The sequence below is a fragment of the Drosophila biarmipes genome, chromosome 2L, assembly GCF_025231255.1.
Source record: "Drosophila biarmipes strain raj3 chromosome 2L, RU_DBia_V1.1, whole genome shotgun sequence".
NCBI lineage: Eukaryota > Metazoa > Arthropoda > Insecta > Diptera > Drosophilidae > Drosophila > Drosophila biarmipes.
The window spans coordinates 15,528,095-15,541,593 of record NC_066612.1 but is presented as its reverse complement, the minus strand read 5'-3'; the positions used below and the strand labels follow the sequence as shown (position 1 = coordinate 15,541,593).

General features: G+C 40.6%; 1 protein-coding gene across 2 annotated transcripts in view; it reads left to right on the top strand.

Moving 5' to 3' along the window:
• Positions 1–505: 505 nt before the first annotated feature.
• LOC108034159 (uncharacterized) overlaps positions 506–13,499 on the top strand; it is a 75,345-nt gene continuing 62,351 nt past the window's right edge. For both annotated transcript variants that reach the window (XM_017108964.2, XM_017108963.2), the window contains exons 1-2: positions 506–868; positions 9,632–9,745. In XM_017108964.2, coding sequence (XP_016964453.1) covers positions 9,691–9,745 — 55 coding nt within the window. In that variant the 5' untranslated portion in view covers positions 506–868; positions 9,632–9,690. The remainder of the gene's footprint in view (positions 869–9,631; positions 9,746–13,499) is intronic.

Here is a 13,499-nt window from a genome sequence, read left to right as displayed (position 1 = left end):
CCTTTCGCATCGAACTTATGCTGTTAGAACACTGCTGAACCGTATAAGAGTGATGTTGCAGGAAAATACCGCTAGAGGACGCCAGGTCGTGATTGTTCGTATGTCGGGAAACTAGATTTTCGGAAAACCTAGACGTTCATATGGTCAAGTCAGGAGAGATTTGCTAGGTATCCGACTGAGAATATTCATACTTATTAATTAAACTTTATCAGAAAGGGGTTTTTTGTCAGATACATATCTTCAGCAAATACAACCTTTCCAACTATATGAAAATCGGTTAAAAATTTTGAATACTCTAATTTTTTTTGGCATTCGATTTTTGAAACGATGAAATATAGTTGCAGGCGGAAACTGAACGACGAAGTTAAATCAACCAATCAGCAGGATACTTCCGTGCAACATGAGCTCCTGCAACATGTTCGAGGCAACTTGTTCGGCTAGAAACGAAACGAAACAAATGCGGCCGAATGTATCTGAAAGATACGTTTAGTCTTTTTCGTCGCGAGCATTGTAACGGATCGCAGCCACGGACGCTTGGATTAAGGGCTACAGTACCCTCAGTGTCATCTGTGTGTGAGTGTGCGTTAATGTGACCGGTTAAATAGAAAATTTAGCAACTAAAAAAAACCCCACTAATCCCCAAAATCGCTACTGGAACGTAAGCGGTTAAAATAGTGATTCAGTGTAACAGTAAAGAGTTGGAAAAACCACTTTCGAAATGATATAAAACGAAATATGATCAAAAACAGCTGATAAACAGCGTGCAAAACAGAATTTCATCAAAACAAAGTGATCTGGAAAAGTGTTTCACTTAATCCCTCACATAGGGAGGAACGACGACCTTAACCTCTCAAAAAACTCACAGAAAGTAAGTGATAGCAGGCCAGCCCAATTAAATTAAACAATATGCATTTCGGACTGTCACAATATTTACGCAAAACATAAAAAAGTGCGCCAAAAAAAAGAGTCTTGTATAAATAAACAAATATTTTATACCAAGATAAACACGAATACCCACAATGGGGTTAAACACCACGCCCCTCCAAGCTACCGCCCAATTCCAGAGGCTATTCCTTCTTTTACTCCTTTTTTTTGGGTCAGCAAATGGAACCGATTCATTTTTTTGTGGGTTTCCCTTTGTTTTGTTTATTTTTTTGTAAGCGCGCGAGATTTTGCACACATTTTTTCTACTGTGTTTTTGGCAGATTTGTTTATGCTTTGGCAAGTTTTTCTTTTGCCTTTGGGTGTTGGTGGAAAATGGGTTTAAAATTTGGCGTATCCTTGGCGGGAATATATCAAATAACAAATTTGAAAACATTCACAACTGTTTAAGTGTGTTTTAATCTCAACGGAAGCTCAGATTAAGAATGTCTCTTAAATGAGAGGCATGTATTTACATTTTTCAAGTGATAACAATAATCTGTTTGAATTGATAATCAACAAAACTATTGTTGAAGATGGGAGACTGATCGTTATAAAGCTTTCAATACAACCTAAATTTATTTGCTAAAGGTCAACGTTAAGGGTTGAAATGATAGTACAAATCCGAAAGGCTAATAATGTATATTTACTTACATCAACTATATAGTAAATAATACATGTACATTTAGTATCAATTCAGAAAATTAGATCCACAATTATGAAATAATTTTTAGATCCGTTAAATCATTAAGATATCTTTTATATATCCTATAATTGTTCTCCTATATATTGTTCTCAGCAAGTTTACCACTGAACACTCTTAAAGTTCCCCAAGGAATGAGAGCAAAAGGTATATCTTAATCCTCAGCCCTTGATCACTCTTCTTTTGGTACGTATTTTTTTCAAACTCAAAGTCTAATAGACCCTCAAATCGACCTTTTCACAAGTCGAACAAATCCAAAATTTGTAAAACACTCAGTTTAAAAGATCACCCCAAAACAAGAGAACATTTCAGCCCAAATGCAGTCAAATTGTCAAAGATTTAGGAGATGTCGAGGTGCGCGCCCTATTAGCCCCCGCAATAAAAATTAACTCAGGTTAAAGACGGGCGAAAATCCCGGCAAAGACATAAATCTCCGAGCAGGCCGCAAAGTCAAATGAAAATAGCACAAACAGAAATATTTTCATTAAGAGTGTGGAAAATATTCAGCAGAGATCGAGCAGGGAGAAGGGAGAATCAACATACATCAATCTGTCAGTGGGGCCTGTCAGCTGTTTTAAGCACCCACAAAGTGCTGCTGCCCCCGAAAAAAATAAAAACAAGAAGTTGGAGACGCCGGGCAGACGTTCAACAAAGATTGAACCAGCAGAGAACCCAAAGAAGCTAAAGCAGAGCTGTGAAAAACCCCAAATGTAAATGTGAAATTTTTCGGAATGCATTTTTCGTGAGCCCCCATAAAAAATTGTTGTACTTTTACTCTCGCTTTTTGTTCGGTTATTGGGTGAAGTTTTTCTTTGGATTTCATTTTTGTTTTCCTTTTTTTTGCTTAGCCACGCGCAAAACGTGCGCCAATCAATTCCAAACAGAACTCAAGAAACACACAAAAAAGCGTAGACAAAAAACCCGTAACCGTGTGAACATTTTCCACTCCCACGACAAACAAATTAAAGCAAAGTCGAGGAAAGAAGAGCCCGTCAAAGTCGTGTTAAAATTAGAGACAAAAGCAATTTGTCTTTGTGCAATACTTATGCCCGAAGATGTATCTTGCAGATACATTTACATCTGAGCGGAGAGTCGATGGTCTATTAAGCGAACGTGTTGATTGATTTTTATTTTCGGGCATCTTACAGAAATCGACACAGAGCTCGAAAATTGTAAGTTCCCATTCCCATTGCGGTTTTGTTAATGAAAATTCCCCGCCGCGCTTCGATGGTAAAATCAAAATTGGGGGGAGAGGGGCTGCTCAATCATTCAACACTTGAGGGTTTGCTTCTCCAGTTGATTCTATTAATTACGGAACCGCTCTCAAAAGTGGGTTTGTACCGGCGGCTCTGGAAATCGATGACTTATTAAGGAGTCTCGTCTCAATGGGAATAACAGGATTGCTCTATATCGGCTTCTAGATAAATAATATTAAATTACCGTTTGCAGCTCAAGGAATTATAGTTTTACTGATTAACACAATTTTTATATATTTAATAAAATATTAAATACTGAAATAATGAAATTTTATAAAATATTAAATAATGAAAATATGCGAAGCTTTAAATAAGATAAAATTAAAGCATATCTAATGATAAAATTGAAAGAAGCTACCTGAAACAATGAAGCAAGCTCTTGGGGTATCGAATAATTTTCAAACTCTTTAGCTAACAATTTAAGTACATCCTGCTTGTCTATGGGATCTTTCTTAGAAGCACAAAAAGTGGTCGAAACTCCCCTTAATACTTTTCCAATTTTCCTCCCCTGGCTCCACATTTTTTGTCATCACCTTGGCAAATAGATTTCAGTGTCGGACGAGCACTTAGAATGCTGCTTGGCTACTGCTTCCCACTGGTTGCTACTGCCACTTGCCAGACCGAAAATTGATTGATTTTATTTGCACGAAGTGGAAGAGGAAAAAGAAAGCTTCCACCAACTCCTTCTGGTCGATTTATTACCTCAACATTTTTCGGCGCGCTTGCGGTCCGTAAAAGGGGGAAATAAAGTTTGGTGAGGTGCCTGTAACTGACATTTTGTGGCCAACTCATTTGCACAGTTTGAATTTTTGGCCTCCCCTTGTCAGCTAGCTAAAGTTATGGAAAATACGCATTTTTTCGTTTTATTTTGGAGTGAGGACCTTTGCCCTGGATGGCAAACGAAACTATGCGGCTGGTACTTGTCTGACCGAAAAGAATAAATATTCCTCATTCATTTATGGGCCGAAAATTGCTTTACATTTGCTCTACCCCCATTTCCTGCGGTTTCTCGCCTGCATTATCGATGAGTGGGTTTTTCATTTGCAGGAAAATTCACCTCACAGCTATAGGTATAGTTGTGACTCCATTTTCATTCCGCATTTCCTGGCTGCAGCTGTGAGGAGCAAAAATTGTCATGAATAAATGATGGCCAAGACGATGATGAGGACGTTGACAACGAAGTTACGGGCCAAAAAGCGAGGACACACAAAAATATATTTTACACAGTAAAATCGTATTTTTCCTGGCTCTGTTTTCAATTTTTCTGCAAATTTATGGCATATTCCCAATTGAGATGGCCTCGGCCCAAGTTAAATAAAGCCTTTGTTCCTCGTACTCCGGAAAAATTTGTTCGGAAACGACTCCTCCTCTCGGATTTCTTACCGACAATTAATTTGAGCTCTCTACTCTCCATGGAAATACGGCATAGAATTTATAATAAATTTAAAACTCAGAAATTCAATGAAAATTTGATGTCTAAAGTGGCCGGTCTGGAATTGATTGAAATTGGCGTAATAAATATATTTGTACCATTTTCTTGATAATGAAAGGTAGCTTAATTTCATAAGTAATTATTTGAATTCTTGGACTATAGGTAATTCTGTTTTTGGGTATTAGCTTTAACTAATTTAATAAAAATGCAACTAAACATTTGATTGTTTAACTACAAATTTGAGCTGCCCTATGAAAAAAAAGTGTTACAAAAATGAAGCTTCTTCAATAATGAACATTTCAGCGAATATCTTATTGATAAACAATATCAAAAACCAAATTATTTATTTCATGTAAAAAGGCAAACAAAATGACATGGGGGATTTGTTGTATGTCAGGGCATAATACTCGTATCGCATTGCGTTTAAATCCCAATATGAATAACTGAACTCAAACATTGAACGTCAGCGAATTATATCAAACAAATGGGCCTGCGAGTATTTATTTATGGCGAATTTACAAACGGAAAATATTTATGTGGCACAGAAAAAACTTTTGCATCCACCGATTGATTGACAGTCAAATTAGCGGCAAACAAATGGCGAGAAGCCAAGGCAAATAATTTTAAAATTCATGCGATATATAAAGGGGGAGATGACACATATACACAGTGCGCATATATGGCATATCAATCAAATAAATTATGCCATTGTGTAGGGCAAATTACGGCAAATGGGCGATCCACTAGATGCAAATCAATATGTGCAGCAGGCAATCATTCAACTCGTTCGCTCGTCAGTCAATCAAACGCTGGCCGTTAGTGGGGAGAGGGGGTGGTGAAAGGGTACAGGGAGGTGATTTTCCAACAGCCTCAAGTGGCTGCTACGGGCATAAACAAGCCAGTGGAAACTCTTTTCGCTTTACCGATTGTTCCTCTTGTTTTTCCTCTTCTTTGGAATCGGCGCCGGCGTCGTTGCAACCTAATTTCCCATTTATCGAACACTTTTCGGAACTGGCGCTATAGCAAATATGGCAATCATATGCTGCTGCCATCGAATCGAATGTTTACACGGTGGGCGGGAAAGGGGAGGGCCTCGAAAGGGGCACACACGCATCATCACTCATACGTCACGTTGTCTGACTTGTATATCAATTTGGGCGGGGTGGAAAGGGGCGCCTAATAAAAGATACAAATGAAACTCATCGAACGAATTGGAAATGCTCTCGATGGTAGTTTGTTGGCAATTGAAATTAGCTTAATTCAAGGATAGAACACTGTGTGTGCTGGTTTTGGCTGGGTTAAGGTGAATAATAAACGCAATATAAAGGTATAACTTACTAACATTCAAACCATCGGAAGATAAATTCGGTATAGTAACAAAATCAAATATAAAATCAAATATATATTTGAACTAAACTAAATGAAAATCTACCTTACTGGTACCGGCAACAAAATATTTTACTAGGTGACCCAATTTTCGTAGGGTATTCTCCAAAGATCCAGCCTTTCGATGGGGCATCTGAGAGTACGTGCCTCATGCCTCATGTTTCATTCCTCATGCGCCATGCCCCTTGGCTCAATTCAATTGCTGCCCAATTGACGTTTGCATAAATATTCCCTTTCGGCTCAGTTTTTGCCTTTTTTACGGCTGCCGCTCTTGGCCAGAGTTTGCACAGTTTATAAATTCTGTAAGTTTACCCCTGCCACTCCGCCTTTTATGCCGCCTGTTGATTTTTTATGGCACTCGATGCGTGTTGCTCTTTAGCACAAAATAAACAAATTAAGGCGCACAACTGCAGCGTTTTGTTGTTTATAAATTTCGATTCATTTCGGTGATCTTTTTGCTGCTCCCAGTTTATTGGCCGAGCGGAGATTTCTCAAATGTTGCCGAAGGGGTATTCTTCGCCCGGGTTGTTTATGGAGTTTTGAAATCGATTTGGCAACGCGGCAAGTGGCCCTCCCACACGAACGTAATAAATTCTAAAAAAACACATTCCTCTTTATTTGGTCTCGCAATGGAATTCTTGCTTTTCCCTATCTATTTATATCTTGTGTTATTTATTGTGCGGACTTATTAATTAATTCCCATCATCGTTATTTTTTTGGCTTTCATTTGGGCAATTTGATCTGCCTTCAATCAAGTCAAGTGGGTGAATCTAATTAAGTGGTGTTTTTATGGGTTAATTTTTAATAGAAATCGAGGGAGTGTTTTCAGATTGAAACTTTACAAATGGAAGGTCATTTTTGTGAATTTATTTTTTTAAAAGTTTGTTTTATTTAGCTGCTTTTATAAATGTGTATTGATTAAAAAATTTAATTGAGGCCACATAGTGAAATTAACTACATTTGCTTAACGGAAGCAAGTAAAACTGAGCCATATTCCTGAGTGCACTTGGCCCTCGATCATTTTCTGCAATTAACCAAGCAACCTCACAGTACTGCAAACCTAATCTACCTACCGCAATTTGCACATTTTCTGGTAATTTTAAAATTGTACTACCTCAGATATTCCCACTTCATCAGCCGCTTGGCCAAAACCAAAATTCAATTACCTCAATGCGCTCCGGGCCATGAAATTGTAAGCTGATCCAAAGAAGGTCGGAAAATGTACGACGAGCGAGGGAAACCAGAAAACAATATATTTTTGGCATACGCTCGACTTTCATTTGGGGGCGGGCATTGGGAAAGTCAATCACTCAAAAAGGAACGGTAATTGATAACTTTTCAATTTTCCATAGCCAAGGGCAGAATGGCGGGGTGGGGTGGAGATCCCGGCAACATTTCAATTCCCATAGAATTTTCACACATTTTACGTGCAGGGACTAAGAGCAGCTAAAAAGTCAATGGGCCACAATGGGAAAAGTGAAAGTTTGTGGAGTATCATTCTCCTACTTCCTCACTCGCAGGGCTTTTCGTTTTGTCTTTCCCCAACTTTTGACCAAAATGACCATTTGTCAAAATGAAAAATACACATTTGGGTTTTTCATGGCCTTCAAATCATTTCCCATTGTGCAGAAATTGCCATTTAATTTTGCCTGTAAATTTTACAATCTAATTACTGATGGCTAGTGCAGTTCTGGGATTTAATTCCCCTGGGCTCCACTATCCACTCGTTTATCTGATTACACTTTTCCGCCACTTAACGACAGAATTATGCAAATTAAGCTGCCAAAAAAAAATCGTTAGTGTCGCAATGTTAAGGATCTGCTTTTTGTGATAACAAAGTGCCAAGGAGCAATGAAAAAATAGGTAAAACGAAACATTAAAGAATTTAAATTTAAACATTGTGATTTATAAAATTAAGTGTCGGATCGGCGCACTGAAAAGTATGAGCAAACGCAAATACTATTAGAGGTTACAAATCTGTGGTTTTGCTTGGTTTTAGTTATTTAAACACTGTGGTGTTTGAAAATCTCCCATAACTAGAGACTTAACCTCCAACTTTACCAGCTCTTGAGGTCACTGAGGACTCACCTGAGCTAGGGTATCGCTGACAGGGTGACATACGAGCCCCAGAACCACTCTCGACCCGAACCACCTGAACCACCTGAACCACCGGAGAAAAGGAAGCCAACAACAGGCTGGGGAGTCGTCCCAGTCACTTGCGACAGTATCGCATTTGCTTTGAAATTAGTTTGCCAGCAACCGAAAAAAAGGAGCGAAAAGCGAAGGGAAAATGAGACGTGTGTGACGATGTTAGGGCCCCGTTTTGTGCACCTGTCGAGAGGGGGCGGGAAATCCACCTGCACGAGGGGGCGGGGCTGTTGCCCATGGCAGTCGGTCCTTGCTGACTTGTTTACAGTGCCAGCCAACAGATACAAAGCGAGCGGATGAGAGAAGCGCAGGGATACGGGGACACAAAAGATACACGGATATGCAAGTCACATTATAGTCAGCATAGTCACAGTCTAGTTGGAGTTCAGTTTAGTGGAATTGCCCAAGTCTGCCACTGCATGCGAACACTTTTCTGACAGTCATTCGAGGCTCTAATTTATTTGATTTCGTTCTATCCGCACCATAACTGTCTTCTGCATTTGTCAATCAAAAAGTTTCGGTGACCCAAATGAGATTTATATTTAAAACTTCGTGTCGGAGATTTTAGATATTTTTTGGATGCGCAGAGGTTGGGACACGACACACAAATTCAATTCATAGTACTTAACAATTGTGGAGTTGAAATGGTTAGCAATTTTAGTTTTATATTTAATCAATGTGTATACAAAACATATATACTTTAAGGAATAATTGAAAGAAGATTATATTAAAAAGTAATACTGTTTTAATAAAAATTGAGTTTTAAATGTAATAAATTTAAATGGAAGAATAAATGTGTTTAGAAAACATGTGTGAAGTAGAAAAGCAAATAAAAGTGAAATTTGACATCAATAGTTACCAAGGTTTTCTGGGAAAACTGTTTGCTCTGGGCTAAGAAATCCCGAGGTGACACAATCCAATCGAAAGAGTTACCATTCATGATCAAATTGAGCCCCATCTTATCCCTCACTCAATCAGATTGCTCATTCATCATTTGCTGCCTCATCCCCAGCCAATTGATCAATACTACCCTTTCCGCACCGAGACCTTCAATTATCTATCAATTAGAGACTCAGACACAGAGAGAGAGACAGGCAGAAAGGGAAAGCCCAGCCTTTCCATTTAGAACGGAAATTATTCATGACTTCCATGGAAAACCGAAAAACAAAGAGGCCAGAGGAACACAGAAAAAATCAAATTGGAGAAGAAAGCAAAGCAGATAAATGACCAACAATTAGTCACACCTACGATGACAATCATTGGACGATTGAACGAAAAGGTGGGCTTGGGTTTTATCCGTGCCTCAAAATCGAATTCCAATCCCCCCCAGTTCCTGGGTCAGACAATGGCCACAGTAATGAAAATTTAGCAGGCCCAAAACACAAAACCAGACGTAATTGCCCGAAGGGGGAAAGGGGCAGTGATCCAAGGGCTTTCCCGCCAAAGTGCATGTGTAGTTTTGATTAGCGCCAGGTGCCGTGTCAATCGGCAATTTGTGGCCCGCCCCCTTTGGGAAAATGCCATTTGAATGATGACAGGCCAACGGGTGACTGGTAACAGGTAACAGGTTACAGATCACAGGTGACAGCTGGCGTTCTTCCGCACTTGTTTTCCCTGGGTTGGGCCCCTCGCACACCCTCTAACCAAAAATGTCTCTATTATGCCCCAACAAACAACCAAACAAATTTCTGCCTGCTGCTCTGTCGCTCCTAGTGGCTGACTCACGGGCGTGTCTAGGCAATAAATAATTATTTACATATTCATTTTTTCCATTTTCCATTGCAGCCATAAAGCGGAGCAGGAAGCATTTCGAAGCAAAAATCCGTCAGAAATCAACAATCAACATGTTTGGCCACCTCCATTTGCTGGCCGCTCTGTTTTTCATCGGCACACTGAAAGGTGAGTAAAGTCAACTCGAATTGGACACGTTTTTTCATAAATATCAAAGACGGGTTCAGGTTTTGTTCTGCGGTAGAAGAGGGGTTTTATACAAAATTTCCTATGTGCGATTCCCGTATATCCGAACTGGGGGATATTAGCAAATTTTTGAAGTTTTTTATTGAAAACAATATTATTAATTAAAGTTTATTTAGAAAGACTTTAGGATACTTTATAACCTATAGTATTACTAGAGACAAGTCCTTGAAATGACCCCAACTGTTGCCAAGAAATATTTTAAAGGACAGTAATATTCAACTTTATCCGCTACCTAACTTTTCCTAAAAACCATTTGATTAAATTCTCTCGTGTGTTCATATTCCTAAAAGCTCTGCGATTCCATGACCAAATGGTAGCCAATTATGCAGACTTCATTTGTCAACGTTTTGGCAAGTATTCAAATATGAAATTTCACACTCTGGCTGACATTTCGCTTCATGGGCGGGTGCGAGGAGGGGTCTGTGACCGCAGCCTGGCGCCAGCTCCATGGCGTGCCTCATAAATTAATTTACACTTGAAACTGGCCGAGCCAAACAACAACAAAAACTGCAATAACAACAGCAAAAATAAAAGTGTTTTGTTGCCACAACAACAACGAAATAACAGCGGCGAAATCGAATGCCCCGAACCACCCACGGTGGGTCGGAATTGCGAAACTGCATCCGGGAATGGCCGCTGGAATTGGGTGTCGCGGACAGGGACTTTACACCCCGTTTTACGAAGCATTCTGGAATTTTTCTGTAAAAAAGCCATAAGCCGGATTACTTTAAATTTAAAAGAACCCTTGAGTAATAATGTTTTAATGTCATTTGAAATGATTGCACCTGAAAATGTTATGGCTTTATTCATTGCAAACGTTATGCTCCATAATCTAAAATTATAAAAGTTATACCACTTCTTTACCTTTTTACAAAAATGCGGTTAAAAGTGGTAATGAAGAACTTTTTAAAGTATCTAAAGTAGTTTGTAAATGAATAATATAACTCGTTTAATTGTTAATGCTAAGAATTTCAATTTTCGGGTTATAAAATATGAGTCCCTAGATATGAAAATATGGTTGTATAAGCCAGTAAAGCTACAGCTTCACTAAATATTCTTTTTCGAGTGACCGCAAAGATCTCTGAAGAGATCTATTTTTTTATTCACAGTATCACTGATACTAGCATTTCCAAAGAGTTTTATTCACAAAAATACATCTTATTTCGCTGATAAATGGTAAAAGTTCTTCCACTTCCGGCAAATATTTGGCGCTCCAGAGCCCCCGCCAGGAACGCCTTCCGCCGCCTCTGTGCACTGTGGTCATTATCGGATTGAGTGGCCAACGGGAGCCACGCGTCTGTTTAATTGAAATCGACGCTCGCTGCGCTTACTTTCTTCGCACATGAATTTGTTTATTAACAGCTCCCTAAAAAAGCGATAAAGAAGCTGGGTTTTTTGGTGTGCCGGAGTGGTGTGATAGGGGGAGGGGGTAGGAGGACAGGAGCGGCGCCCAGGGGATGCTGGGTAAATTGCTCTGCGACGGCACTTTGTCGTCTGTCGTAATAATTCCGTTGCAATTGAAATAAATTAAATTGCATGCGGAGCCATTGTCAGCGACGTCGCCTGTTTTCCCCCGTTATTTGTGTGCGCTTTTGTCAAGCGGAATTGCCAGTGGGTACTGGGTTCAGCGCCACCCAAACCCAACCGAGCCCGACTGCGCGACTGTATGGTGCATATCCACCCATGGCCATGGCCATGCCCAGGCCCGCCCCATGCCACCCATCACGAATGCAGATGCATAAACCGCAGCGGCCCAAACCAAAACCCCGGCAAAGTCATCACATCTCTCGTGATGTGCACATGTCACTGCGGCATTTGTTTAATTAACAAAAACGCTGATGTCCCCGCCCTGCGTCCTTGGTTTTCCGTTGCAGCCCTGTGGATTGTGGGTGCTAAGTGGTGACCCCGACCGCTTCCCGCTGCCCGCTGCCCGCTTTCCACTTGCCAGTTCCCAGCAACTCTCCGTTCGGGGCCAAAAAAGCCTTGCGGTTGTCAGTCATCGTTTGTCTTTGTAATTTGCGCCCTGATGAGTTATACTTTCGAGTGCGTATTTGTTCGTCCGTCCCGCTGTCCTGACTGATTAATGTGATGTGTGCTTGTGTGTGGATCATGGGCTTTGTGGATGACGAAAACTTTTGCTGATGGAATTTTGAGAATTTGGTGTGCAGCAGCGCAGGAGCCAATGGTTGATTGGATGATGGAAATGCAAGGATAATGTGGAACAAGGGAAATGGCAGTCCTTCAATAGGACTCTTCAATTAAGTTCGCCCATTCTGTGAGAAACACTAATCATATAGGTCACACTTTAAAGGGTAAAGTATGTGGTCCCCAAGTAAAACGTTGGGAAAATCGTATAAAAAATAATACATTTACATTCAGACATTTTTATATTTATATATACTAAAAACCCTATGCAGTCTATAACTCCCTTCAAAGGACTATTTACAATGTGCTAGCTGAAGGGAAGTTCCCATGAGACCGCCACCTTGGGTTAGTTTTAATTCCTGCTATCCTAAATACTTCGTAAACGGTTCAACCAGCCACAAATCAGCTCAGCATAAGGTCGCCACAAACAGAACTTTCTCAATAAAATGTTGGAGGAAACTTAAACCAAGCCGACAACCGCAACACGAAAACCATTTGAACTCCGGGCCAGAAATAAAATACGAAAAACCGAGCTGGAAACTGCTGATGACATTTTTCAGGCTACGAAGGGGGAAACACAGGGAAACATTAATCATTTAATTTGATAAGCCATAAACGAAGTTGCCGATAATCTTTCTACGTGTTGCGTTGAGGACGGGGAAAATACTCTTTACTGCTCAGGGGTTGACTTCGACTTCGACTTGGAGTTGGATTTGGCTTTGGTTCGGAAGTGAACTTTGTGGGGCTCTAGTAAGATCTGCCAGTGACGCATTGCATGCAATTTCAATTGATTACGCCACGCTCGAGGGGCCAGCTAAAAAGATGAGAGACAGGCCCGGGGGAAACTACTTTTGGCTTTCACTTCACTTGCAGACAATCGAGGGTTGGCCATGAAAATGCAATTCAATTGATTTATGTGCTCGATGCAATTACTTGAGAGGAAGCCGAACGAAGCCGAAGTTCTGGCTGCGTGCCGGCTGCCAATAAAAATCCAAGCTGCCCCTGCAACTGACAGCCGCATAAATTGCCGCCCCATTCCGGCGGAACAGCAGCCAAAGAAAACACCAGCCACATCCTCAGCCACCAATTTTCTTGGGCGGCGTTGGCCCTGGACACCTTGTCACTAGGTGTGAAAGTGCCCCGTGCCACGCCCACACCGGGAACAATCAATGGGCGTAACGGCAGCGGGCCAATTAAATTTATTGCCAACTCTTCTGTGCCTGCAAAATTGTTTTTAATTGTCCTTGGCAATTAAAAACACGCCTTGCCTCCCCCACCCACCCCCAAAATTAATCGAGTCGTGTGCCCCGATAAACACAAATTTAAGGGGAATAAACCCAAGGGGGTTTTTGTGGTGCTTGGGTGGTTGAGTTTTTAAGTGTGCGGAAAAGGGTGGCGAAATCCAGAGTGGGGTTGGAAAATTAAACACAAAAGCACGGCGGCTGCCTCTGCTTGAAGTTAGGCATTAAACTGGGTTTCAGATTAGTTTTAGGAGCAAGACAACTTTAATCAGCGCATTCCGCTTCAGAAA